Below are 25199 nucleotides of genomic sequence, written 5' to 3'. Positions count from 1 at the left end.
GGAAAAAATGAGGATAATTATTGAAATTCTGAAGTAAAACCACAAGGGAAGAAAACTCTTCCAAAGGTTCACCATTCCACTTGCCTCTCCACCAGCGCTCCAACACTGACACACTTCTCTGCCATTCCCAGAACACTGCCAATGGCTGCTGGACTGGAGACCAGCTCAAAGGGAAGCACAGTCATCCTAGGCATCCCTCCTCTAAGTAAATTACCAAGGACAACCACATACAAGCAGCAGCAGAAAGCCACAGAAAGGTTTGGAGGCCCTCTTTTCCCTGTGCAAAGCTGATGTGGGTCAAAATGACAGCAAATGACTCCTTGCCATAACAATGAACCCCACAGACATCTAGCATGGGATTTCAGCCTCCTCAACACCAAGATAGCACCAGACCTAACAAACCGTATGCATACCTCTGACAGGTGACTGCAAGTGAAGTGTTCATCCTGAAAGGAGTGGGACAGGGCTGCTGGCACACTGCCATGCCCTTGGTAAAGGCTGTGAAGTAAATAGCTGATGCCTGAGAAGTTGCTGACAGATAAAATTTACATAAACATTAAAATTTGCCACAGTGAGCCAGGTAGCAAAGGCCAGCTCACTTGCCTCAGTCTGAAAGAAACTGAAGGAACAGTGTAAAAACAAGACAAGAATGAAGTGCTGCTGCCTCAAAACAAACTCTGGCTTCCAGTCCCAAGCAGCTCAAGGTGATACCTGAGGCAGGGTGATATCTGTATGATCAGTAACCAGTGATGGAATTTTTTTCCATTAGCTTACATAATCACTGCCTCAAATTCACACAACCTCTTAGCTATTTCCCAGCTTAACTAAGTCTTACATAAAACAGGATCTGCTTGGTTTTTAACTCACTTGATCTTCTGATGCACCCTCCTCTCACAGCTGCTCTTCTCTATGATATTTACTGCCGTATGAAGTCTTTTATTCTCTGCCATCTCTCTTCCAGATTGAAGCACTGTCATGTATACAAACACTCCTCATAACACATTTGGTTCCATTCCTTCAGCCACTCTTCATTGTCCCTTCCTGAAACTTTCCTAGTTCTGCTACGCCTTTTTTTGAATTTTCTCAGCTCTGAATACACAGCAAATAAAAAAACAGATTAATTAATACAAAAATTTGCCTCTGGGAAGCAATCCCCATTGAAGATCACACACTGCTTTCTTGGGAACAGCGTGTGTTGGGAAGCAGCAGCACATACAGAGCGGTATATGAAGTTGAGAGAAAACCAAAAATTGTAGCTGCTAAGAGAGAATCCCTCACTTTAGATCGAGAGACATGAATGACTTTAAAAACAGAAGAAAAAAAAAACAAGAAAAAAAGAGAAAACATCACAGTGGGAACACTTAGATACATGCAAATGCCAAAAGCTTAGTGTTGTAAAAGTACAGAAGTTACTTTGTGCATGCATATGGGTGTAGCTGCACGTGTAGTCCAGGAACAGACTAATATCTCAGAGACCTGGGTAAGTCTACACAGAGAGTTCAAAATGGCTTTTTCTGAAGTTTTCCTCAAATCATTTCCCATTTGCCTCCATAGCTTTGTTTCAGATATTCTTCGTTTAGATATTTCAGATACCTTCATTCATTCTTCATTTCTTCATGGTCTAGGGAGCCTGCTTTGCAGGGGGGTTGGACTAGATGATCGCTAGAGATCCCTTCCAACCCCTACATTTCTGTGATTTCTTGCCCTAGATTGCTGCACAGTGAAGCTGTGCAAGGTTAATACCATTCGCGTGTAGCACAGGAAAGAAAACAGAAAAATCCCAGCACGCATCTTCTTACAGCGTGATACCTCTGCAAAGGAATCTGAGGCTGTTTCTGAACAAGGGGGTGAAGGGTTCTAAAACAGTGGGCAAAAGAAAAACACCACTTTCCTGAGGCTAGGTGAAAGCATGCTGTGCCGAACAATTTAATAGTTAAATAGAAGTAGAAAATACCATTGTAATTAACATACAAAGAACCAGCATGGCCTAGCTAATCTCATCATGAAGAGATCGAGTAAAGTAGTGTGCGTTTTATGGAGCAATTTAATCTGGCAAGCAATTAATCGTAAGAGCACTAAGTCAAACGAATAGATTTCCCTTTAAGGAGATCACATTCATCATCTGTAATGTATTCTGAACTGCAGTTTGTTAACCGGCCCCTGAATTTTACAGAAGACATGCACTGTCTTCCTTTAGTGGAGAAGTGATCCCTGGCTGACGGGAAGGGGTGGCATCAGTCTTTCCGAAGCAGCTGGCCTATTAGCACTAATAGGCTCTGAATCACCGACGCAGGAAGAAAATAACTTACAGAAAGATGCGACGAGTTTTTACAACCATTATACTTTAGAAAAATCTACAATGCTATTTACTTGGCTGTTTGAACCATGTTTTCATTCACTGTCCAGCCATTCAGTAATGCCCTGGGGCTGACATGGTTAGTAAGGCGGGTGCTGGGAGCCCAGCCCACTGAGAACCTCAGCATGCTTCTCCTACCTGGGTGCCCTGGCACATAGCTGGGATGCTCTGCCTCTCTGATCTCTCCTATCCTCAGTACAAGATTATCCTTTCCTGACTAATTCTAATTGGATCTGCTTAGATGGCATCACTCTAACCGAACACAAGACCGCCCCAGATACTCAGAGTGCTCTCACTGTTAGAAATCCTTTGACTTTCAACTTTTATTTATTCATGACACCCCATGCCTGTTTGTCCATGTGACAAACTTCATTCTAGCTTCAGAAGCTGCTCCACTTGCTTGTTTCCCACTACATTAGTAAGCATTCATTTTCATTTTGCTGGTCTGTGCAAAGCACACCTCAAGTGCCCTTTCGAAGGGAACGATGATGGCTCCTCTTGCTCGTGTCTGTGCCTGTACTCATCCAAGTTCAACTCAGAACATGATTTTGAAGGCCTCTTCTCTTCCTGGGAAAGGATCTCTTCTGCTCATTCTCCTGTCTCCCGGTGTAGCAGTATTACTGATCTCAAGCGAGCAGTTTGGATACTCAAGATAAGCCATCTTACAGACTGCTAAACTCTACCAAAAGACATATGGCAACATTTCACATGATCTGAAAACCTCACAGCGTTCACTCAACTCAGCCATAACTAAAGAGTGTACGTGAAAAAGACTGCTAGAGGTATGCAGCTTCTGCCCCACTGCCACCCCGAATCCATTCAGAAGACGGATTTCCTCTGTCTGGAGTTGTGCTGCCAGCAGCAGACTAATGATGAGAAGAGACCTATGCCTGGCTGCCTTCAGACCCCTTCCATCCTGCTAATTTCCTTCATGCCCAGCTCAGGTTGCAGGCATGAATGTAAAGTAGCTCCATGCCAAACCAAAGCTAAATAAAGAGTAGTAGAGATAAAGCACAGTGGAGAAAAAGATAAAAAAAAAGAAACCCATGAGTTGTTTTCTGATTGAGACTAGATCATTTGGCCTGAAACACAACTCAAAACTCATATTAAACTGATTATGAGTAAAGACTGCTTTACCACATTGTCAGGAAGGTTTGGGGATGGACTTATTAATACAAAACTATTCAAAATACAGATTTGGTTACTCTAGATTATTAAAAAAAAGACACAGCAAAAGATGGCTACACTTACCAAAAAAAAAAAAAAAAAAAAAAAAGCCCAAAATACTTCCTTATGGCCAAGCCTTTAAACTCTTCTGGCCTGAAGACAAATGCATAGAATTGTTTCCTGATGCCTTCCTGCTATATAACATCATACTTATAATTAGACTGATACCACATTAAAATGACAGCAAGCACAGGCACAATTCATTTAACAATTAATCTACCCTAGCTATCATTTTCACTTGTCATTAACTGCCTCTCAAAATGCCCTCAATTTCATATAACCATAGGCTTTTCCTTTAAGCACACACACAGGGGAATATGCCATTATAGGCATTATTCAAAGAAGTGCTTTCTGTCCTCATCATCAACCACAGCATTAATCATACTGGAATAGTTTCTTCTCACAAATGACTGAGTTGCATAGTCAGACCTCACCAGCAGGGCCCAGTTGGCTGACAAGCTCACAGCCAGCAGACAACACTGGGCATCTGCAGCAACACACACTGCGAGTCCTCTGGCTTTTACCCCTTACAGAGAAAGAAAGTAGATGCTGAGCACCACAAGCTCCTCTTGATTTAAAGAACTGCTCTATTCAGCATTTTTAACTGCTGGATCCAGAGTAAATACATAGCACTGAGAAGCCAAACAAAATTAGCTTTCTTCCTTCTCTCACATCTGTCCAGGCAGGAAAGAGGCTGCTCTCTGCAGAACCACAGAATGGACAGGTTGGAAAGGACCTCTGGATGTTATCTGGTCCAACACCAGGCTGCTCATAGCTTTGTCCACACAAGATATGAGTAACTCCAAAGATGGTGATTGATTTGCTCAAACTCTTCCACTTATGGATCACTTATTTTGTGAAAAGTTGGGGAAGCACCTCCAGGACCACACTCTATTTTATGGTCAAACTTAAGATCTTGGAGCTGTCTGGCTTTGTGGCTCCAAATTCCAAAGCAAGGAACATTGAAAAATTATAAGGAAAGCATTAAATATTTTCTTTTAAAAAGCAAAGGCAATTAGGCTTTGAGTATTTATACAACCTGCTCAAAACACCCCACGAAGGGCACTGTGGAAGTTGCATGTATTCACACCTCCTCTGCCAGCAGCAAGAGTTGTACGTTAATCAGCACAACACAACCTTTGGGAAAAAGGATCCAGTTTAAAGTTTCTCATCCAAAGTCTTGGCAACATCACGAGTTTCTTTAGAATAAAAGACATTTCTCCTGCCCTCAGAGCACATCCCAACTGCATCTTCTATAGAAGTGTTTTTTTCACAGCGCCCAAAGACACTTGAAATTCGGTGTTCTGAAGTTTGAAATTATCTCTCACTTGGGCACAAAAGGTTGCATTGCTTTCCACTCTATAATCCATAAGATGAGAAGAAAAATGTCACTGTAATTAATACAAAATGATGACCTAATTAATCATTAACGCAGCAAGACGACAAAGCTTTTGGGCTCTCAAAGTCTTCCAGCAAAGTCAGACAAAAGAACTGCCAGGGAGTTTTTCAGGTCGCTCCATATTTGACCATCCTCAAAATAAGGCACATACAAAACAAATTGTTTTTATGCCTTATCAAACCGAAATCCAACGTGACAAGGTCCCCTACAACACATCAGCGGCCTTCTGCTTGAGACACACTGCCAAGTCTCAAGCCCAGCACTTCAACTGAAACTCCAGGCAGAGCCTACTCTTCGTAGCAAAACACAGCTTGCAATAATTGCTAGCAGCAGTGAATGGCAGGTGAGCCCTCCTGTTCAGCCACGTGATCAGTACATACCAGCATTCCACGGATCGCAGAACACAGTCGGACAAAGCACACCATGGCAGTTTTTGCCCCCAGAGTAACATCCTTCAACTAAAGCCTCATTAGTCTGAGATATCAAAATTCTGATGTCCATCACAGGTGATTCTCATTGGACCATCATTATCTTCATCTGCTTGGCTTCGACAGCTGAGGAACTGTCAGGCACGTGGACACTGTGACTGCCAAACCTTCCCAGCTAGTTGCCCCTGAGACAGGCAATGGGAAGAGCTTCCCTCAAGTCCTGCCTCAAAGCTGAGGAAGACACGGCTCCCTCAGAAGCACTGCCCCATCATTTTCTGAATTACATTTCCAGCTACAAGAGTTAGGGGAAAAAAAAGTAATAAAAAATAGAAATAGCAATACCTTGCACTCCCCAACAGGGGCTTTCTCCCAGTTATCCTGACTCCAGCCAGTGGAATTTAGACAACCTGAACCCTGGATGTTTCTTACAGTCTCTGACTGGATGTACACGAATCTGAGCCCAAAATATTTTTACATTTTGGAGGAAAGAAATCACAACTCAGGCAAGCTTTCCCTTTTTTCCACTCCAGCTGGCATTGCACTTTTACCTTGCTATAGGCATAGCCTCAACAACACCAACTGGTATTTACCGATGGCTGCAAAGCTCCTGTGCTGCTAAGGTGACACAGTGCTCCCTGCCTTCAGTAGGAAGAGCTCCTAAATCAGCATTTTAACTTTGAATGCTAGGATGTATGTTTCTCTTAATGAACAAAGACTTCTAAATAAGGTGCCCTCCTCTCACAGTTCCCTGGGAATGGAGCTCCAGATTCTGGTGCAGTCCTCAAACAGACTGCAGCTCTGCAGTCATGCCAACAGCGTATTATCCTTGCATTTAGCTGAAGGTAGGTACTGCCTTTGCCTAACAAACAGGTGTACTGCATAAGCAGGTACTTTGTCAATTTAGTCCTAAAGGAAGAATTAAGAGAATAGGACGTTTACATTTCTAGAGGAAAAAAACCAACAAATTTGAGGCCCCCCACTAGTAGAAGATAACAAGAAATACATGTTACTGGATTTTTAAAAGCTTTTCTTCTAAATACACATCCCACAGCCCAGATTTGCAAAGGGAATAATAATTCTGGCTGCTGCTGTGAGCAACAGATTTCTTTTAAACAGAAAGAGTAAAGTAGCATTATTCTACACCATTTTCCGAGGGATAGAGGTGTTATTTAAGCTCACAATGATTTTACATTGTTTGGGTTATGAAGAAAGCTGCTTAATATTCTCTTTCCATTAAAGCAAATCTAGAAAGCTAGACTTGAGACCAGTGGAGATCAGCGTCCCTTACATTTACCCAAAGAATAAGAACAGCATGGGTGAAATTCTGACAAACTACAAGCAGCTGTTTCAAACCGTGCTTCAGTCATGTTCCAGTAGGGCCAATTTTGGGGGCCAAGAGAAGGTGGTTGCTAAAGCTTTTCTTTTCTTGCTTCTTGGCTGCAAGAGGGCTACCAACAAAGATGTCAAGCTGAAATCTGTCAGTTGGATTTGAACTCAGGCCAGCTACAATACCAGAGAAATAATAAAGGCTGTTTTTATAAGCAGAATGAAACAATACAACCATTTAAAGAGAGAAACCTGCAGATCTTTTCAGATTTTGTACTGCAGCAAAAAAAAAAAAAAAATATATATATATATACATATGCATAAATAAATATATATATATATATATACATATATAAATATATATATATATGCTTACAAAAATGCATCCTAACTTCACAGCATATGCTTTAATGTATTATTGAGCTCGCACAAAATGTGCCTGTACTCAGCAAGGGAATTCAAGACCAAGGTATCTGCAAACAAATGAGGCACGAAATAACTTCTGACCAACATTATGTCCACCTCCAAGATAAATCAGCAGCACTGCCAGTGCTAATGTGTGCTTCCCAGTATTTTTATGTTTCTTCAGCGAAACGTATTTGGTAAACAAAAGATAACAGAATTCTTGTGTGGTGCCACACTGCTTCACACCACAGTGCAAATTAACTCACCTTAATCAAACAGATCACAACTGCACTGATAAGTGCCTTTCATGTCTTCCCTCTCGTGACTGCTCTCACCAAGCTCCAGACCCTGAATTCACTAGCACAAAAGCTGAAAACTGTGTGCCAAACATATTTCCAAAGCTGAATATTCTTAATACTAAGCCATCAAGAAAAATCTGCTAGTAGTTTAACGAACTCCATCTTACAAGTTTGCACTCCACACACATGAATCCAGCAAAGAGGATCTGCAGACAAATTTCCCCTATTCACAGGGCAGTTGCATTTGATACAAAGCAGATGAAATCTTGGAAGCAATACCTCAGTAACAGAGATAACATTTCCCAGTAAACTCAGCTAAGGAGCCTACAGAAAGATGAAAGCTTACAGGTGAGTAAACTTTGCAGAGAGATGTTCACCTTAGGAGAACAGTACCAGCTAAGATATTTGCTGAACTTCAGAAGAGTCTGCCATGCAGCAGCTGTGTACAGGAGGGTTTCCTTTCTGCCCAAGAAACAGCCCTCCATTGCACAGACACAGCTACAGGCAGTCCTTGCACAGTAGCTGAAGTACAGAAGCAGACCCTTTGCATGTTCCCTCTCAGAAGGGTAACCTATTGACTAACCCTGAAGAATGGTGATGAAAGCAGCCAACATGTAAGACTGAGAAAGCCAGGAAAGCAAGGCTGCACCCTGGGAACCATCTCCACTTGGTGTTTACCCCATGCTGCAGCATAGCTTTCAAGTGTGTTGAAGAAACCAAGCTGTGGCAGCTCAGGTAAAGGCAATACAAACAGATCTGCTCAAATGTGCATCAGCTCTAGAAACCTTCAGGTACCACAAAGAGAAGAGTTAATCCTCCCGAAAATCCACTGGAGAAAAACGTGTATTAAGCCAAGAGAAAACAGACCTGACACTAAGAGTCACCTCTCAAACTGCAATGGAAGTTATTGGCAAAAAGGGGGAAGGTGACCTGGGATGCACCTGACTCACAGAGCCATGCTGTGGAATTGGTCCATACAATGTCACTCCGTGCACAGATTTGCTCTCTGGATTTGGGCCAGTGGCAGAGACAACATTTAATTAAGCCACTGCATGAATGAAAAAGAATGAAGGAAAATTATAGCAGAATGAAATTGGCTAGAGCTCTATCAGCAAAGCACACCGAGATGAATCAGCGAGTAAATAAAGAGCAATAGCTTAAAGCTAACACCACTGCCTTGACAAGAAATCAGTTATTGTAAAGCCAATGAAACATTCAAGTTACACAATTGGAGAAAAACCCTTAAAGTTAATGAAAATACTGGCAGCATGGGTAGAATGCTAAGCAAAGATGAAACAATGCAGCCTGGGACAGCAAGGCTTCTTTTTTTGTTCTCCCATTAGTGAACTGCTGGTCACACTGGCCTTCCAATGAGGTCTTTGCCTTTGAAACAACTCCTGTTCTTTGTCAAGATGCCAGCTAATGCCATAACCTGTCCACATCAAAATCTGTTGCTCCCAGATTAAACTTCCAGAGACTGCAAGGTCAGGTGAAAAACAAGCAGCAGCTGAATTCTGAGCAACCAACACTCCTCCACAGCTGCCGTGCTATCCCAGGAAGCACTCTGCTGTGCCAGCATCCCTGTGCAGCAAAAAAAAAAAAAAAAAAAAAAAAAAAAAAAAAAAAGCATGCAAAGCAAACCTGGGAAACAACAAGAAGGAACATTGCTCCTTCAGTTAGGAGTGATTACAGATCACGAAAAAAAACAAAAAACAAAAACATCTAAAATCAATCCAGAATCCTTATTTAGGATCATTTCTTCAGACCATCACTTGAAAAACGTGACAAATTAATTCTTCAATTAAGTGCAAGTATCTTGAAATTTCTCTTATAGAATTTTTAGTAAGAATTTGATCCTTAACCTCAGCAAGATTATATTTGGATTTAAAGTACCAATAAAATATGTTTATGAGTTTCTCTTTGGCTTTCACTGCCTTTTTTTCCTCACTTTCTTCATTTGTTAACTGTCTTGTACCAGCCCCTGATCTGAGCTCAGCCCGACTGATTAGCAGTGACAGCATGTCAGAGGTCATTACCATTAAGCACACCTCAGTGAACAATTTAATGGAGCTGTTATTCCACCAGTGGCAGCTCTCACAGTGGCGTTTAAGCAAAGCTCCAGATGAGGCCGAGCTAACCTGGAGGCCGGAGCACCCTCTGCTGTCAGCACCGCAGGCTCCGAGCCCAGCAGTCCTGCCGTCCGCCTTCCAGGTGCTCAGGCAGCAGCACGGTGCCACCAGCCAATGCTGCTGAAGGGAAGAACAACTGAGCACCTCGAGCAAAGCTGGTGCTGTACCTCAGAGCAATGCACGGTTGTGAGAGAGAAAGAAGGGCAGAGAGAAGGGGGTACATCTTAAAACATACCCTCAGCAGACTGTAATCCATAGGCCTCCACTGTGTACAGAAGCACACTCTTGTTCACACAGCCTCATGAACGCTACGGCCACCCATTCTGTGGCTGGGTCAGCAGCACTTAGCTCTCTGTCTCCCCATAAATCCCTTGCTGCAAAGCAGGCCAATGCTGTAGGGATGGTACCTGCCTGCTGCTGCTCAGTCTTTAATGGATCTCTGAATGGAGCTGCCTCCTCTATCAGGTTTTCAGTAAGCGCAGATCTACAGAGTGCAGGTAATTTAACATGAGGTACAGCACTGCAGCAGGGATTCCAGGTAACTTACAACAAATGAGCACAGCCCAATTTGGCTTTCTTTCACCTAACTATAATTGTAAATGCTCTTTCAGAGTTCTTCTGCAGCAAGCATAACCATTTCATATACATTCATGCAATGCTTTAAGTGCTCCTCAAAATCCCCAGCCTCTCCTTTATGACCCTGAAAGCAGTCATGGGAAAAGAGCCCCTCCTGTGCAAAGGAAACATCACACCGGGTGGCTCATGTGGAACAGAAGAAGCTGCAAGATGGGAAAGTGAATGAAAGCAGCCAAGCGAGGATTGCAGGGGATGCTACAACAGCACATATAAAAAATGCTTGAGGAAAAAAATCTATTACCTACTCCATACTGCAAAGGTAATCTCTGGTTGTTAAAAGTTTTTGAGCGAGAAAAATACAGCTGCTTTAAAAATGACAACAGGACCCAATTTCAAACAATGGGGAATTCAGTCTATTAACCACTAAGTCAATCTATTTATTCACTTTGAAAAAATTATGGATCAGGAGAAAGTCTATTAAAAGTATACGAAGCTTCAGCCGCCACCTTCCTCACTGAGTAAGCAGTCAGAAGGTGCCCCTTTGAACTTTGCATTAATAACATTCTCATTAAATGCAAACCTGCACAATATTATCTTAAAGAGGCTCATTAGCTTCAAAAAAATTACTCATATCAAAAGTTGCTTACTTCCTCAGGGGTGAGAAGGTGAGTTTTCAGAGCCCTAATTGCCAGAGCTTCTCATTTCAGCTCCCTCTGTGCTGCAGCCATATCTTGCAGTCCATCATATCTCAATTATTTATGTAAAGCAGAAACAGATAGAAGATTAAGCACAATTATGGTATAAGAGAGCAACACAGATCACTAATTCCAGTGTGGTATGCAAGATTTCAGCCAAACGAGGTTATTACTCTGTCTTCTTCACATTTCCATTTTCTTCAAGTTGCACAGCAATCATGAAGCACACCCAGAAGGACGCATGGAGATAACACAGGAATACCACCCGCCTCTCTCAATAACCAGAACATTGATGATTGCTCTTCTTACTGGAGTGAGGACTACAAAAATCAGGTAAGCGAACCAAAGCGTGACTTTGCACTGCGCTGGTGCAGCAAACAACAGGTAATCACAGAATCACAGAAATCACCCGGGTTGGAAGGGACCCCAAGGATCATGTAGTTCCAACCCCCCTGCCTAGCAGGGCCACCAAACATACACATTCAGATCAGGTTGCCCAGGACCCCGTCCAACCTGGCCTTGAACACGTCCAAGGACGGGGCATCCACAACCTCCCTGGGCAGCCCGTTCCAGGGCCTAACCACTCTCCTAGTAAAGAACTTCCCCCTAACATCCAACCTAAATCTTCCCTCCCTCAACTTAAAACCATTTCCCCTAGTCCTGCTGTTATCAGCCCTTCTGAACAGTTTACTCCCCTCCTGGGTGTAGGTTCCCTTCAGGTATTGATAGGCTGCAATGAGGTCACCCCGCAGCCTTCTCTTCTCCAGGCTGAACAAGCCCAACTCCCTCAGCCTGTCCTCATAGGGGAGGTGCTCCAGCCCCCTGATCATCTTAGTTGCCCTCCTCTGGACCCTTTCCAAAATCTCAATGTCTTTCTTGTACTGAGGGCTCCACACCTGGACACAGTATTCCAGATGGGGCCTCACAAGAGCCGAGTAGAGAGGGACAATCACCTCCCTGTCCCTGCTGGCCACCCCTCTCCTGATGGAGCCCATGATCCCATTTGCCTTTCGAGCTGCCAGAGCGCACTGCTGGCTCATATTCAGTCTCTCGTCCATCAGGACCCCCAGGTCCTTCTCAAGTAATCATTGCTTATAAAAACCTTCCAGAGCAACGGAACGTGCCGAGGAGAAGAAATCCAATGTGAGAAGGATTCATCTAAAGTCAGCCTTTGTGGTGAAGGCATCAAGTAAGAAACTGTATGCTAATCCCACCCTAAGAGGAAACCAAAGGGGCATAACCAAGAAGCCATTCAGTGAGAAGCTACATCAGGTTCAAACCTGCATGCCCTTAACGATGCATAAATAAAGCTACGATAATATTGTCATGCATTAACATGCTCTGTTTCTCCAATAAATCCATGAGCCTGACAGCCTTGTAGGGTTCACTCTTCTCAAGCATCCTCACTCCCTGTTTCTCTTGGCTGATTTGGGCTTGCAGCATCTTGGTGTGCAACACGGAGCCCTAAATGTGTGTGTGTGTGTGTGTGTGTGTGTGTGTGTGTGTGTGCACAGGGCTCCAGTGTGTGCTCCTGGCCCAGCTGCAGCAGAAGCACACAGCCTGGGTACAAAGTCTGCCTAAGGACACTGCTGCAGCCAACAGGCCAGGACAAAATGTTTTTCCCAGCAGGGTGCAGAAAGCTTCAGACCTTGAAAGGCTTTAGGCATTCCTGGAGGAATTGTCTTCTCTTTTTCTGCTGCATGATCTGCAACTTTCAAACACCTGAATTCAGTCTTCAAGCAAAAAAGAAACATTGCATCATCACAAGCCCCTGATTTCATACATATTTTCCTTTTTTTCATCCCCACACAAGTAGAGCACCTTTGAATTCCTTCATCTTCCAAGAACTGGCTGCTCTAAAATACACTCATTTAAAGAACCCTTTACATTTTTAATTATTTAACGTGAGAAGTGAAAAATCAAGCAGTATTTTATTTTATTTTTTTCCTTAAGGGGTAGAGAGGTAGGAAAGGAGATAAGTCAAACAGGCTAACTTCTCTAAAGCCTAATTCCTCTCCAGGTCTCGAGTTATCTCTAATGAAGACCTTGCCTAATCTCCCTGACAAAATTAGTCACTTATGAAAGCATCAAAGGCAAGTGAGAGACCAGATGAAATTTTAATATCCATAAGTAGTGAGGCAGAGCAAAGGAGTCTACAAGAGAAAGATGTTAGAGGTTCCCCTGGTTCCAGGCAGCACCATGCACTGAGCATGTCTGAGGCCAGGTGGTCAGGGAGGGCTGCCACAACGCCAGTTTCCTGGGCTGTAACCCTCCTCAGTTACATGATGATCCTTACCATACCAGCTGTGAAGCTGACAGTAAATGAGCAATCATAAAATCTTAGCTGCACAAAGCAGAGGTGAGTGCAAACCTTCCATGATCACTTGCTGGGCTGTTTTTTGTTGTTCTTATCGTTTTATTTTTTAAATCTCTCCCCAGTTCAGACTTCTCTCCCCGTGTACGCAGAGAATTCCCATGGCAGATACTGTGTCACATTAAATGACATTACTTTGCCAACAGCTATCTGCTCTGCTGCTTCATTCAGGGTGCATTATCTGCCCACAAGCGCTCATTTACGTCTGTTCACAAAAAAATAAAAATAAAGACTGGGAAAAAATAAATCACCCGGAAACACATGTGATGTTATTAAGCTTACAGACTTACTAGGGGAACCTTTAAGGTGGTTTATAGATGCTGACTGACTTGAAAGACGCCCTCAGAGAGCCTGCACTACACAACCTCTCTTGGAGTGAGGAAAATGACAAGCATTAACAATACAGCAGTACTAAGCTCCCTGGTGTTACACAGAAAGGCTGCACACCTCATGGAAAGATCATCTAGGAGATGAGAAGGCAGTGATGGGCAGATGCTTTTTGGTATAAATACTCACTTCTTTTCTGCTTTGTTTACAAGCCAGACACAAAAAGTACATTTTTTCTCTTTCTTCCATTTTCCAATCGATCAGATCTATGAGCCATTTGTCCCAGCACCCCACGCTCCAGCTTTATCACTACAAGTGGCTTCAGAAGACGCAAAATTAATGTTGCCACAGAGGAAACAGAGCACAAGAACACCTCAGATATTCCCTAGCCTTACAAGTAGAGCATAACTTCCGCCTCTGAACAAAAAGGAGTTTTAAATAAATAGAAAATGTCTCTGAGTGATCAGCTTTAAACATGCACAAAAATCCCATAATTTTAAGAGAGGCTTAGAATCTGCTCATTACAGCTGCCTCATAGTCCCCTCTTCATACCTTCATGGAATTGCAATAGAATCACACAACAGAAATCCATTAGGACCACAATTGTCCTGACAGCATAGCATTGTTCCCTACAGCATAACTTCTCCCAGGGATGCTGTGAGGATTAATTCATTATAGCTTGCGTTATGCTCTGAAGGCATTCAGTCTACAGAAGAGAATCATTAGGAAAAGGACAGTCAAAGTCTGGTGACCCTCTTTTATCCCAGTGGGCCCTGCTCAGAGCAGCAATTTTGCCCAACAAAGCAAACAAATTCAAAACCAGGTTCAATACAACAAATGTCATTATAAGAATGTAGTCACACAAGCCCAAAATCTCTAAAATGGTTATTAACTTCTACTCCTTACCTAATATTGACTAATGCATGGGTCACCTTGCTTGCAGGCTCTTTCCACTGACCAGCATTGGTAGAAATCCTGAGAACTGAAAGGAAAAGACAGTTAGTAATACTGGCAATTTTCTACTCCAAAACACCTAAAATCTGCTTTGGTGAGATGGCAACCTACAAATCGTATCAGAACAAAGGTCATCCCTGTGACCATCTGTACAGCAAAGCAGAAGTTTCCTTTAAAGCCTATTTAAGAAAATTAAGGAACACAGAAGAGGTGTACAGCACACCAGGACACCTGGGAGGCAGGAAGGAGAGGGAACAGAGACTCCACCTTCCTGATTTATTTCATCACCACATATTAAAGTTGCTCTCGCTCAGAAATAGGACAGCATCCCAAACCTGTGATACCTTTTATTTCACACACTGCTATTCTCCAACTCCTACTAATGCAAGGTTCCACTTGAGCTACACCCTTTAATTTAAACCTAACCAAAGAGCAATGGGTTCCTTACTTCCATGTTTATCTTGAATCATAGAGAAAAATTACACACTAGCCTAGGGAAAAAAACTCTCCCTGTAGGAATGAATGTGTTGCTCAGTTGTACAGATGGTCTCTGACAGACTTGGGAGCAGATCTGAAAACATTCTGCAGGAGGAAGAACTTCTAGGGAATCAATTTTTTTTTTACTGCCAGAACACCCAAAATATTTACTTAGGTCAGAGCCTGTAGTGTTTCTATGGTGGCAGTTACCTGCACATCTTTTGTTAAGCACCAAAACAGTAAAACAGTAGCAAGTGTGGATCATTTTTCTGTTTCCCTGAATAGAAATGAATTCACTATGAATTTATATACAAAGTTTTCTAGGGTTAGAAGTGACAGAATAGCACTTCATTCAAATATGGGATCATCTAGAAATACAAGTGCAACAAGTGAATCTGAAAGCACAGTGGCTGCACACTCATGCTTATTACTGCATAAGAGGAGCTCTCAGTCTCTGCACATCTGGATACAGTTGAGATTCACAAAAAGAAAAATAAATTTTATATATAAATAAAAGCATTTCCCAATGTACAAGATTTCAACTACTTTCACAAAAAAAAAAAAAACCAAAACAACAAACAACACCCTGAAGGATAGAGCTTATCTGTGCTAACAAATGCCCAAAGACTAAGGGATAGAAGGTTGCCTGTAGTCCCAACTAAGAGGGTTAACAAAGCTAGGGGAAGCTGTTAGGCACCTGGCTAAACTGTGGCTTTCACCAGCTTAGACAGTGCTGTCTTCTCACTTTCCTCTGCTACAATTTTGTGCCATGTGCAGAAAAAAGAAAAAAAAAAACCAACAAGATGTCAGCTCTAAATACTGATTTTGTCAAACAGAAGGTGCTGCACTTCAGTATCTGAAGTAATGCCTGAATGGAAACTCTGCATCCATCTCGGATGTTAATTCAAAGGAATTTGTTCTGTGTGTCAGGATGGAAAGTAGTCACGTGACATGTGAAATGTCCACACGGGTCAGCTGTGCCTCTACAGCCCGACTGTATTTGAGGGCATTATTCTTCCATTTCGCTTTCCTTCAGCTTCCACAGGGGACCGGTTTGAAAATGCCACTGGCTGGTAAAATCACCTCATCTTACTAGCTGCAATTTTGTGAGCAGGAAATCAGTTAGCAAAAAATCTTTTGTGCTCAAAGAACAAAAATGGCCACCTGATCCCTTCTACAAAGGATGAAAATCGTAGGAAGTTTATACAAAAAGGCAGTTCATTTTGCTGGAAATTGCAGGGAGTACGTGGCCCCTTTTATTTTGGTGTGGACAACTATCCAAGCCAGAAGAGTGCTGCAGCTAACTACCTCTGTCCCACTGCCCTTCGACTTCCCTTACATGCTTATAGTAACTCTTATTGCTGGATGGGTGATCACAGTGAGAAAGGAGTAGAGACAGCATGGAAGAAAAATCCTTCTAGAACAAAGCAAGCAAAAGAACACAGCTTTTTCTTCACAGCTTCAAGCATGCAGGCACTACATCAGCCTTGCTGCAGCCACCTCTGGTTACAGGCTCCTCTGTACACACACTGCCTGGTTTTGTCTCCAGGAACTCCTTGCTCTCCTTTGTTCCTCCTTCCCTGCTGGATTTCACTTGGTGGCATTCCAGCATGTCTCTCTCCATCTGAAGGATGGCAGCCTCTCCCTGTTAAGCTAGCAAGCACATTCCTCAGTCCAGCGATTTACTTTCAAGCAGGTTTGTGAGGGCTGTATTCTTGGTTTATGTTGGCAATGACAGCAGTAGATGCGATTTGCCTAGCACAGCAAGCATCCTGTTAGAAGTTCCTCAAATTCTTTTCCAAATTCTTGCTTGCATTGAATACTTGTCTATGCTGGCTGTTTCTGCAGCATGTACTGACCTTCTTGAAGCTAACAGATGTGACAGATGCATACTATAAATCAATCCAACCACACAAAAATGCACGAAACACCTAATGCCATATATAAATTTGTTGGTTCAATTGGCACTCTTGAATCACAGTAAGCAGATGCTACAAAGGTAATGGGGCTGCTTCTATTTTTTTTTTTTTTTCTGGCTAAAAATATTTATCCCTCTAACAAATTTATCCTCTCATTTCTGAATTTACCAAACACACCAATAGATAAATTATATCCATTCAAGGAGAGAGGCATCAGCAGCAGGTGGATGGAAAACACCAGACAAACAACCCCCTCAATCACTCTCACTTCAACTCAGTAATATTCCCAACCATCCGGGAGGTACTCACCCATAGAATAAAGGTTGTCAAAATTCTGATGCATCCGAATGATTTCATAATACAGTTCATCATAGCTGCTGGGAGTGGGGAGGAAGGTGTCCCCGTAGGTGATGAACATGTTGAACAGGTTCACAACCTATACAAAGGAATGAAAAGAGGTTACAATAGGAATGTTTCCACAAAAGCTACACTGCTATAGGAATAAACAATACAGGCTATCTTCAAAACCTTTAAAGAAACAGCTCTTGGTTCCATTAGCCAGTATTACATTAGTCCGTTGCTCTATTATCTTCTTTACAGTACAGGAGAAACACACAGGCAACTTTAACACTGTCATATTGATGGCCAGGAGAAGGGGTCTCTGGTGTCTTGTATACAAAGGGCAGGAAGAAAAAAGAAAAACATTAGCAGATCTGGAGAATTACACTTCTTCCTCACACAGGTTTGTCGATTTCAGTGAAGAGAGCCCACAGTGACTCCAAGCACTGCCCTTTCTGGATACCTGGCAAAACCAACCAGTGATACTCCTCAGCTTTGTTGCCTTGTTCTAGTATCTCCTTCCCATGCTAGAAATCTCAAATTCTTTCCTAACATCCATTCAAAATTAAGTTATTTAAAAGAAGGGAATTTGCTTTGTCTGCACTCACCATAAGAGCAAGGGTGAAGATGTTGTGTTTGGCCAGCAACACGGTTTCATTAGACATGAGGAACTTCAACAAGTTGATCAAAGCTAGGAGGAAATATGTATTTTTTGAATAAAATTAAAAGCAAATTCATTCTCAGCAAGTCACTTAAATACAGACGCATTTTCATTATCCAGTACCAACTCACCTAAATGCAAGCTGCTCACTTTTCCTAAATTTAATAGCCTACACATGGAGTTGGTTGGGTATTTTCTTGCTAAAATTCTGGGCTGGGCAGGTAAGCGACAGCTATTTTAGTGTCCCCACATTTATTTTCCTTCACTGACTTCCTAATCAAATTCACTCAGGCTCAAGGTAAGTCACTTGTTAGCTCAGTCCACTTTTTGTTTTTTTTCTACCTGCCACATCTTCGAGTGAGCCTTAGAGCTGGAGAATCCGACCGTCTCCTTTCTGCTTCACACATCACCAACAAGATGTATGCAGTCAGCCTCAAACTGTCACTCCTGTTGATACACGCGATTTTAAAACGACAAAAAAATAACAAAAAGAACCACAGCATTGCTTTTCTGTAGCTGCTGCAGCAGTACAAGCACAGATACAGTACTTTATTGTGTCAGCTATCTAGGGCTGTGCCGGGAAGCCTACAGATCTGGTTCGCACTTGTCTTGAGAAGGAAAACAAAGGCTCCTGCTGTAACCACCCAGTATCAGTTAGCGATAGCGGGAATTAACAAAAAGGTTGGCTAAAAGAGCTTTAATCACACAGACTTTACAGTGAGCAACTGTGCTCTATACACTGGAGTGAAATGGAAATTTCTTCATCTTGTTGCTTCCTGTTCTTTAAAATTTCAAAAAGGAAAGCTACTCTCTTCTCCACGGTATCTGCTCAGCACTGAAAGATGATTGTTAATGTATTCTCTGCTCCGCAGTCAACAGGTTTCAAGACCTGAAGTACCTGAATTAGATGAACCTGAATTGACCTGCAAAGTCAAGCTGGAACGCTAAGGAGACTTCTTCATCTTGATTACCTACAAATTGGGGCAGCATCTACTGATTTCCTACAGTTAAAAGATCATTTTGTTAACCTTTGCCTTTTCCAGTTTGTGGCAGCACTTCTACAAAACATTCTGCTGCTCATGGCTTGCAGCAGCCAGGAAAGAACATCAAAATACAAAATACAAAAAGTTCAGCAGCCCCAGGAGAAGCTTGGGATATTAAGATATCTAGAGTCTATCTCCAGCCATCAAACAAACAGAATCAATAGGACTCACAAAATTCACTATGGTTTGTGAGACTCAAGAAAGACACGAGCAATAGAAAGCACATTCTGCAAAGTTTGGATGCTGAAAGAGAAAGCTGACAGGTCAGTGAGACACAGCAAGGAGCAGATTTGAGATACACCATTTGAGCTGGCAAAAGAAACTGACCACAGATTTATGAAGTTTAAACATCACTTCCAATCTCTAGTCAATATAGATTTGAAGATGGTAGTGACTACACCATCATTGTTCACCCAACTACTACACACTAGTGACTAGCCTGCAAGAAAACCAACCATAGCTTGAGAGAATCCTGCTGCAGATAAGAGAGCAGAGCCCTCAACTCAGCCCAAAGGTAAAGGCTATGGAACAGTAGTTGGTGACAAGAATAGGTAACAAGAATACTGGTAACTTTTGAGCCCCAGCACAGACTGCACAATGCCATCATCACCCCACCATTGGACACCTGCGACCAAAAGCAGAGCCTGGATCCCACGGCAACCCGGAGCTGGAGCCGCTCCTGTCAGGTACTGTGCTGCAAAACAACCATTTGAAAACATGGAAGAAGCAGGTAAAGACAAGCTCTCTGCTGGAGCGGAGATCCAGCTAAAAACAGGTTTCCAAGGTAACCAAAGCCTCCACAGCAAAAAGTGCAGCCTCCCGCAGTCGGTGCTTTGGGCTGCAGACAACTGCCCTGCCTCTCTGGCACAGCACCTCGCGGGCCATTTCTCTCTTTAGTACCTATAAGCGCGATTTTACCTCTTTCCCAGCCATATGACTCCATGCAACCACCTCTCCTGGCTCTGCGGGGCCATGCTTACAGCTGAGGTGCCTGGAAGCAGAGCAGCACAACTCTGGATTTTCCATAACAAGCAGCACAAAGCTTTGGATTTTTGTGCTACGCCTCTCATGCTTTCTCCAGAATGCTGCAGAAAGGCCTCTGGCAGCAGGTGGCCACACAGCAGGAAGGGAAACCACTGAACATCGAATTGCAGTGAACATGAAAGCTGCTCATGGTGAGGAGACACTACTTCTAAAAGAAGGTGTAACCATCACTGTCTGGAGCAGAATGCACTGAGAAACAGGGAAAGCATCTGCTGCAATAACTTTGTTCACGTTTTCTCTTCCTGCTTCAGTTTGAAAGACAAGATATCACTGCTGCTTGAAATCAATCCTTGCACCTGAATTGCACCGCATCGTAGCCCACTCACTGCTCCTTCCCTAAGGACAAGGCAGGGACTGTACATGTGGAGAAAAACTCAATGCTAGGCTGAGCACTGATCAGATCCTCTAGGTCCACAGTCACTGTGGGCACTGCACAGGTAAATACCCAACAGTTTGGGACCCTCACATTCCTAGAGAAGTTGTAGGGCCCTTAATGACATCGGTGCTCAAAGAACAGCCAGTCTTCTGTGTCTGCACATTCTGCACCAGTCTCTCTCTGTTCAAGCTGCTTAAAAGAAAGGAACAAGAACACTGTGAACAAGAGTCCTTAAATCCATGACTACCTCTGTAGTCTCTGTAATGTGCTTGTTAAGGCAGACCCTGCACTGAAAACGAGGACAGCTGCACCCTGGAGTTCTCAGGATTAACAACCCTCAGATCCTGCTTCAGATGCCCAGAGCCCTTCAGAGACAATTACACACACCAAATAAACCCTTAGAGCAAAGGTCCGACTGGCCAAACGTCCCTCCATCCCTCAGCTCCAGCAGAGCACCGGCAGTGCTGCTCCTGAGCAAGCTGAAGCCAAACCAGATGTGTCACTTCTCCCCTGCTGCAATAAGCTGCGTGTCCAATCTGCAGGCTGCCCTCTCACGCTAGCCAGAAAATTATCCATGTTTGTTCCCAATGGAGCAGCAGTTCAGTTTCTCAGCTGTGTAGACAGACAGAACTGCAGCCCTTACCTCAGCTCAGCCACATTATCCAAATTTGTGTTCTAGGATTTAACAGTGATGGATTTGAGCAAGAGATCTATTTCAACATGAACTGAGGAAAAGAGATTTATTTATTTATTTTGCAATGCTCTGAAGTATCTTTATCTAAAGAAACCTGCCTTTAGCATCCCCTGCCAGGACACAACACACTAATTCTCAAAATCCCTAATTTTACATTGTAACAGTATCACCGAACTTCTTCAGCCACAAAAGCTGCAGCAGGCTGTAGCTACACCAACCTAGCAGCAGCTAGTATTTGCATGCAAACTTGTGACCTCTTCTGAGGACACTGGCTATGCTTCCCAGATCAGCCAGCAGAGAACAGAACCTTGAACACCTACATACACAGCCTCAAAAGGAAGTAGCTAAGCACACAGAGTGGACACTTAAATTGGGCATGAAGCCATATGATTGGCTGAACATCACAGTGGTGTAACTCACCCACATCGTGTTTTAAGCAATTTTCCCTCCCAAGGATTATTATAGCCAAAGGATGAAAAATGAGATCACCAGCTTTTACAGATACCCTCCCAGCTTTTTAAACTGAAACGACTGCAGTGTAAAAGGTTCTTAGCTCCTCTGTCAGGCAGCTGTGTTTGAGTACTGACATTTTTCCTTATCAGCTCTTGCGGCCAGTCTGTCTGCTGGGCAGCGAGTGCTCAGTCATTTGCTGCCCTTTTGCAATCCAATCCTCTGTAAGGAGGCTCCAGGCAAATGGCTTCTCTTCTTCCCTACTAGGAAGAAGGCAATTCTAGTTCTGGACAGGTGCACTTCAGTCTCTCCTTCCCCTATTCCTCCTCCCACAGCAGACTAACCTGTTTTGCCCCGTAAGCCTCATTTCAAACAGAAACAAATTCAGCTTTGGCATACCATAGGATTATCACAACGTTTTTGTTCTCCTCAGTGTCTCAGTGGATCATGTGTAATGCAACAGGAGCACGGGGACAGGTTAAGCAGAGAAAAGAGGAAGAAGTAGCATCGTCCCCTGAGAAAGTCAGAATGTAGCACAGACTGCCAGGAGCAGCAGAAGGCTCTGATGTGCCACTGCACAACAGAGCAGAAGAGAATAGCGCTGAGAAACACATCAATGAGATCTTAGATGGGTTGAGCACAGTATGGAAGCCTCTATTGCTGTGCTCCCAGGTCAAAAACCTTCTAATGGTGCACATAACGGCCCTCAACAAAGGAACAAAGGAAGAAAAAGAAGCTGTGAGAGCCCCCCACAAGCTGCAGTGCAAAATCAATTAATAGGTATCCTGTAACTCCACTAATATCCTCTAATTTCCTACCTTCAAAATCTTGGGGCACAGTAGGAAGAGCAGTGATTTTCCCATTCTCTCTGGAACTTACCATCGTACTATCAGCATATCTGACATCCTGCTTTTAGCATTTCCACTCAGGTTCCCCTTAGGGTGATCCACATCCACATGGCACTGCAGGGGAGCTGATAATGACAACTGGCCAGAGGTTCCCTGCTACAGATCTGTCCCTTTGCATCTAAGTGGCTTGAAATCATTGAGCCATCACAAGCCCCAGCTGCACCAGGGCAGAGCAAAGGCTTAGTGTTCTGTCCCAAACAGTAGCCAACACCAAACGCCTGCTGAAGAGAAGGAAGCCAATCAATGCTTTCTCAGCATATTTTTTCAGTTTCCAAAAATCAGCTCGACTCCCTTCATTCACATCTTTGGGCAACTACAGCATAAAGTATGGAAACAGACTCACACAGCATGACAATACCACAATCGTGAATGGGTCCAGTCTCCTATTCTAGACTGGAAATCATTAGAGCTAAGCCTGGATAATCACACGTTCAAATTGTTTTCTCTGTGCTGTTACAAGGAACAAAAGAGACCATGGGACAGAGTAATCACCTGTAATAAATGCCATAGCTGATGAGAAATTCAGAAGGAAAAGGCTCAAATTTGAAATATAGAGATGACCTGAGCATTAAAAGGGAGCAGATCTGGCCACATTCAGCATGAGCAAACAATCAGTGAACAGTGATCAAAACAAACTCAGCAGGAGATGAATATCTACAGACAGGGTTTGACAGAAAAGAACTAGAGGTAGTTTCCAAATAGAGCAGTAGGAAGAGGAAATGTGTCCAAGAAACAGCGACATCATTATTACAAACTAATGCAGCAGAATCCCTGCAGGCACAAACTACCCCAGCATCCCTGGGCAAGTTAACCAATTACTCAGGGACAGCACTTGCAGCTCCCTGTCAATCAGGCAAAGCACTAGGAACAAGATCGTTTCCTGATGCTGCTCCCAGGAGAGCAGGGGAAGAGATACCTGCTCCATCAGCATCGCTATGTAACATGCTTCAGCTCCTCTCCTTTGCTCTGATAATGAGGGAGCAACCTGCTCTGGGTTGAAACAATTTGCCTGGCTGGCTGGCTCCTCTCCCTGCTTCCACGACAGGCACTGCCAAATTCATGCACCCAGCTGCCAAAGCTCCGTGGCAGTCAGCAGCCTGCTACTGGCATGTCCCCATCCTCCCATCACCAGCACCTCTACAGCTGTTCCTCTTCTTCCTCTAACTGTCAAGGTACAGCAGAAGAGCAGCCTTAACGAGAAACAGCAGCATGCCAGAGGGTTGAAGCACATGCTGGCATAACCCAATGGCTCCCAGAATCAGGTGAGCAGGCCAATTCATTTCCAATCCTTTACTTTATATAGTTCCCATCCCTGGTACTTGCTGTTCCCATCTAACTGCAGCCAATGGTGTAAAAATCTCAAGCTTAATGGAAATGCTGATTGCCGATGCCAGAAACAAGTTTTCCAGCTTCATCTAAACTTTACCTTCACCTATTGTTACTGAGGTGAACAATATGCCTTCTTCTTAAAAAGGTAGTTTTTTGTTTTTTTTTTTTAAATAAGATATAATTAAAAATACACTCACAACTTTCATTCCTCTTTAAAGGAGAGGGAAGCCTGAGCTTAACTCTATCCTGACCGATAGCGTAGGTTCACCCTTCATTCAAAAGCAGTCTTGAGAGTGAAGATTGTACACCTTCCTGAAGGACCAAAAACCAGAGCCAATTCAGAAAGGATAAGCATGAGGAAAAAGCAGAAACGTGAGTATGGACATGGAAAGACAGCAAGATAGGCAGCCCAGGAGGGCTGCTTCTTGAAAACAGGAAGTTAGGAGGGTAAATAGGCTCAGAATAGTGCATTCTGAGCACTGCAGCCCCTCAGAGCAGAAGAAATGGCTGCAAACAGCTGTTTCTCTGTTCTATCATCAATACCATGATAATCTCATGGGAAACTATCCTCTCTCTTAGTAGGTCACCGTGATCTGCAAGCTCTGGGGGATTCACAAGCAAATTCTTCAGTGTTAGCAACATGTAAAAAATAAAAATAATTTTTAAAAAAGTATTCTACAGCATAGAACAACACACACTGATGAGATCTGTCAAGTATGACTTAAAGGTGTTAGATGAAGAATTCCCATCCTGATCCCCCCAGGCAATCAGTGACAGCTACGTATCTGTGGCCATCAGCAACTGAAACCAAAACTCATCACTGATTATGTTGAAGTGTATTAAAACAAAGCAATGGCCATTACAGTTAAGTAATAGTAAACTAAGAAATAAGCAAGCAAAAGGAGATGCTTCCTAGAAATACCCAACACAGGAAATTTTCAATATTCTCTTTAAAAGAAAGCCACTCCACTTTTGCATTTCTCGCACTATCTGCTTTAGGGGATTTATACTATTGTTTTTCATCAAACACGTCTATGCTCTTACCACAGAAGAGTTTTAGTTTGGGCTGAAAAAGGTGATGTGAAAGGTTAGTAAGAAAGCGGCCAACCAGCAGGGAGTGACAGCACTTATAGTCTTTCTTACGAACTTCATGCATCAGCTGCTTGTAAGCTTTGTAAGGGTGGGACTCGTGTTTCCTTTGGGGCAATGCAGAGAGCTACCAGAAGTAAAAATTAAAGTAATCATTTAATAAGCCAATTAACATCAACGTAGCCAAAGGCAAGACTTCTTTTATAAAACGACCTTTCAATTTCCATCCTTTCCTAATTTCACTGAAGCAGCAAACAGGACTAATAGTTGCACCCCTGTACCGGGGTTGAGCCATCACCGTACTACATGTCCAAGCAAGTGTGAGAAAGGGCAACTCCACTACCTAAACCACAGCACATAACAGTTACTGAGAAC

General features: G+C 43.1%; 1 protein-coding gene across 1 annotated transcript in view; it reads right to left on the bottom strand.

Annotated features, from left to right (window-relative positions):
- The window catches only part of ARMH3 (armadillo like helical domain containing 3), a 106499-nt gene that overhangs the window by 41121 nt on the left and 40179 nt on the right, over positions 1–25199 (bottom strand). The window contains exons 21-23 of the mRNA XM_042862876.1: positions 17839–17921; positions 17201–17327; positions 14448–14523 (exon numbers count right to left, since the gene is read on the bottom strand). Coding sequence (XP_042718810.1) covers positions 14448–14523; positions 17201–17327; positions 17839–17921 — 286 coding nt within the window. The remainder of the gene's footprint in view (positions 1–14447; positions 14524–17200; positions 17328–17838; positions 17922–25199) is intronic.

The sequence above is a fragment of the Lagopus leucura genome, unplaced genomic scaffold (assembly GCF_019238085.1).
Source record: "Lagopus leucura isolate 7727_CA_CO unplaced genomic scaffold, USGS_WTPT01 Super-Scaffold_739, whole genome shotgun sequence".
NCBI lineage: Eukaryota > Metazoa > Chordata > Aves > Galliformes > Phasianidae > Lagopus > Lagopus leucura.
Note: the sequence above shows the minus strand (reverse complement) of the source record. Positions and strands in the feature narration are given on the sequence as shown.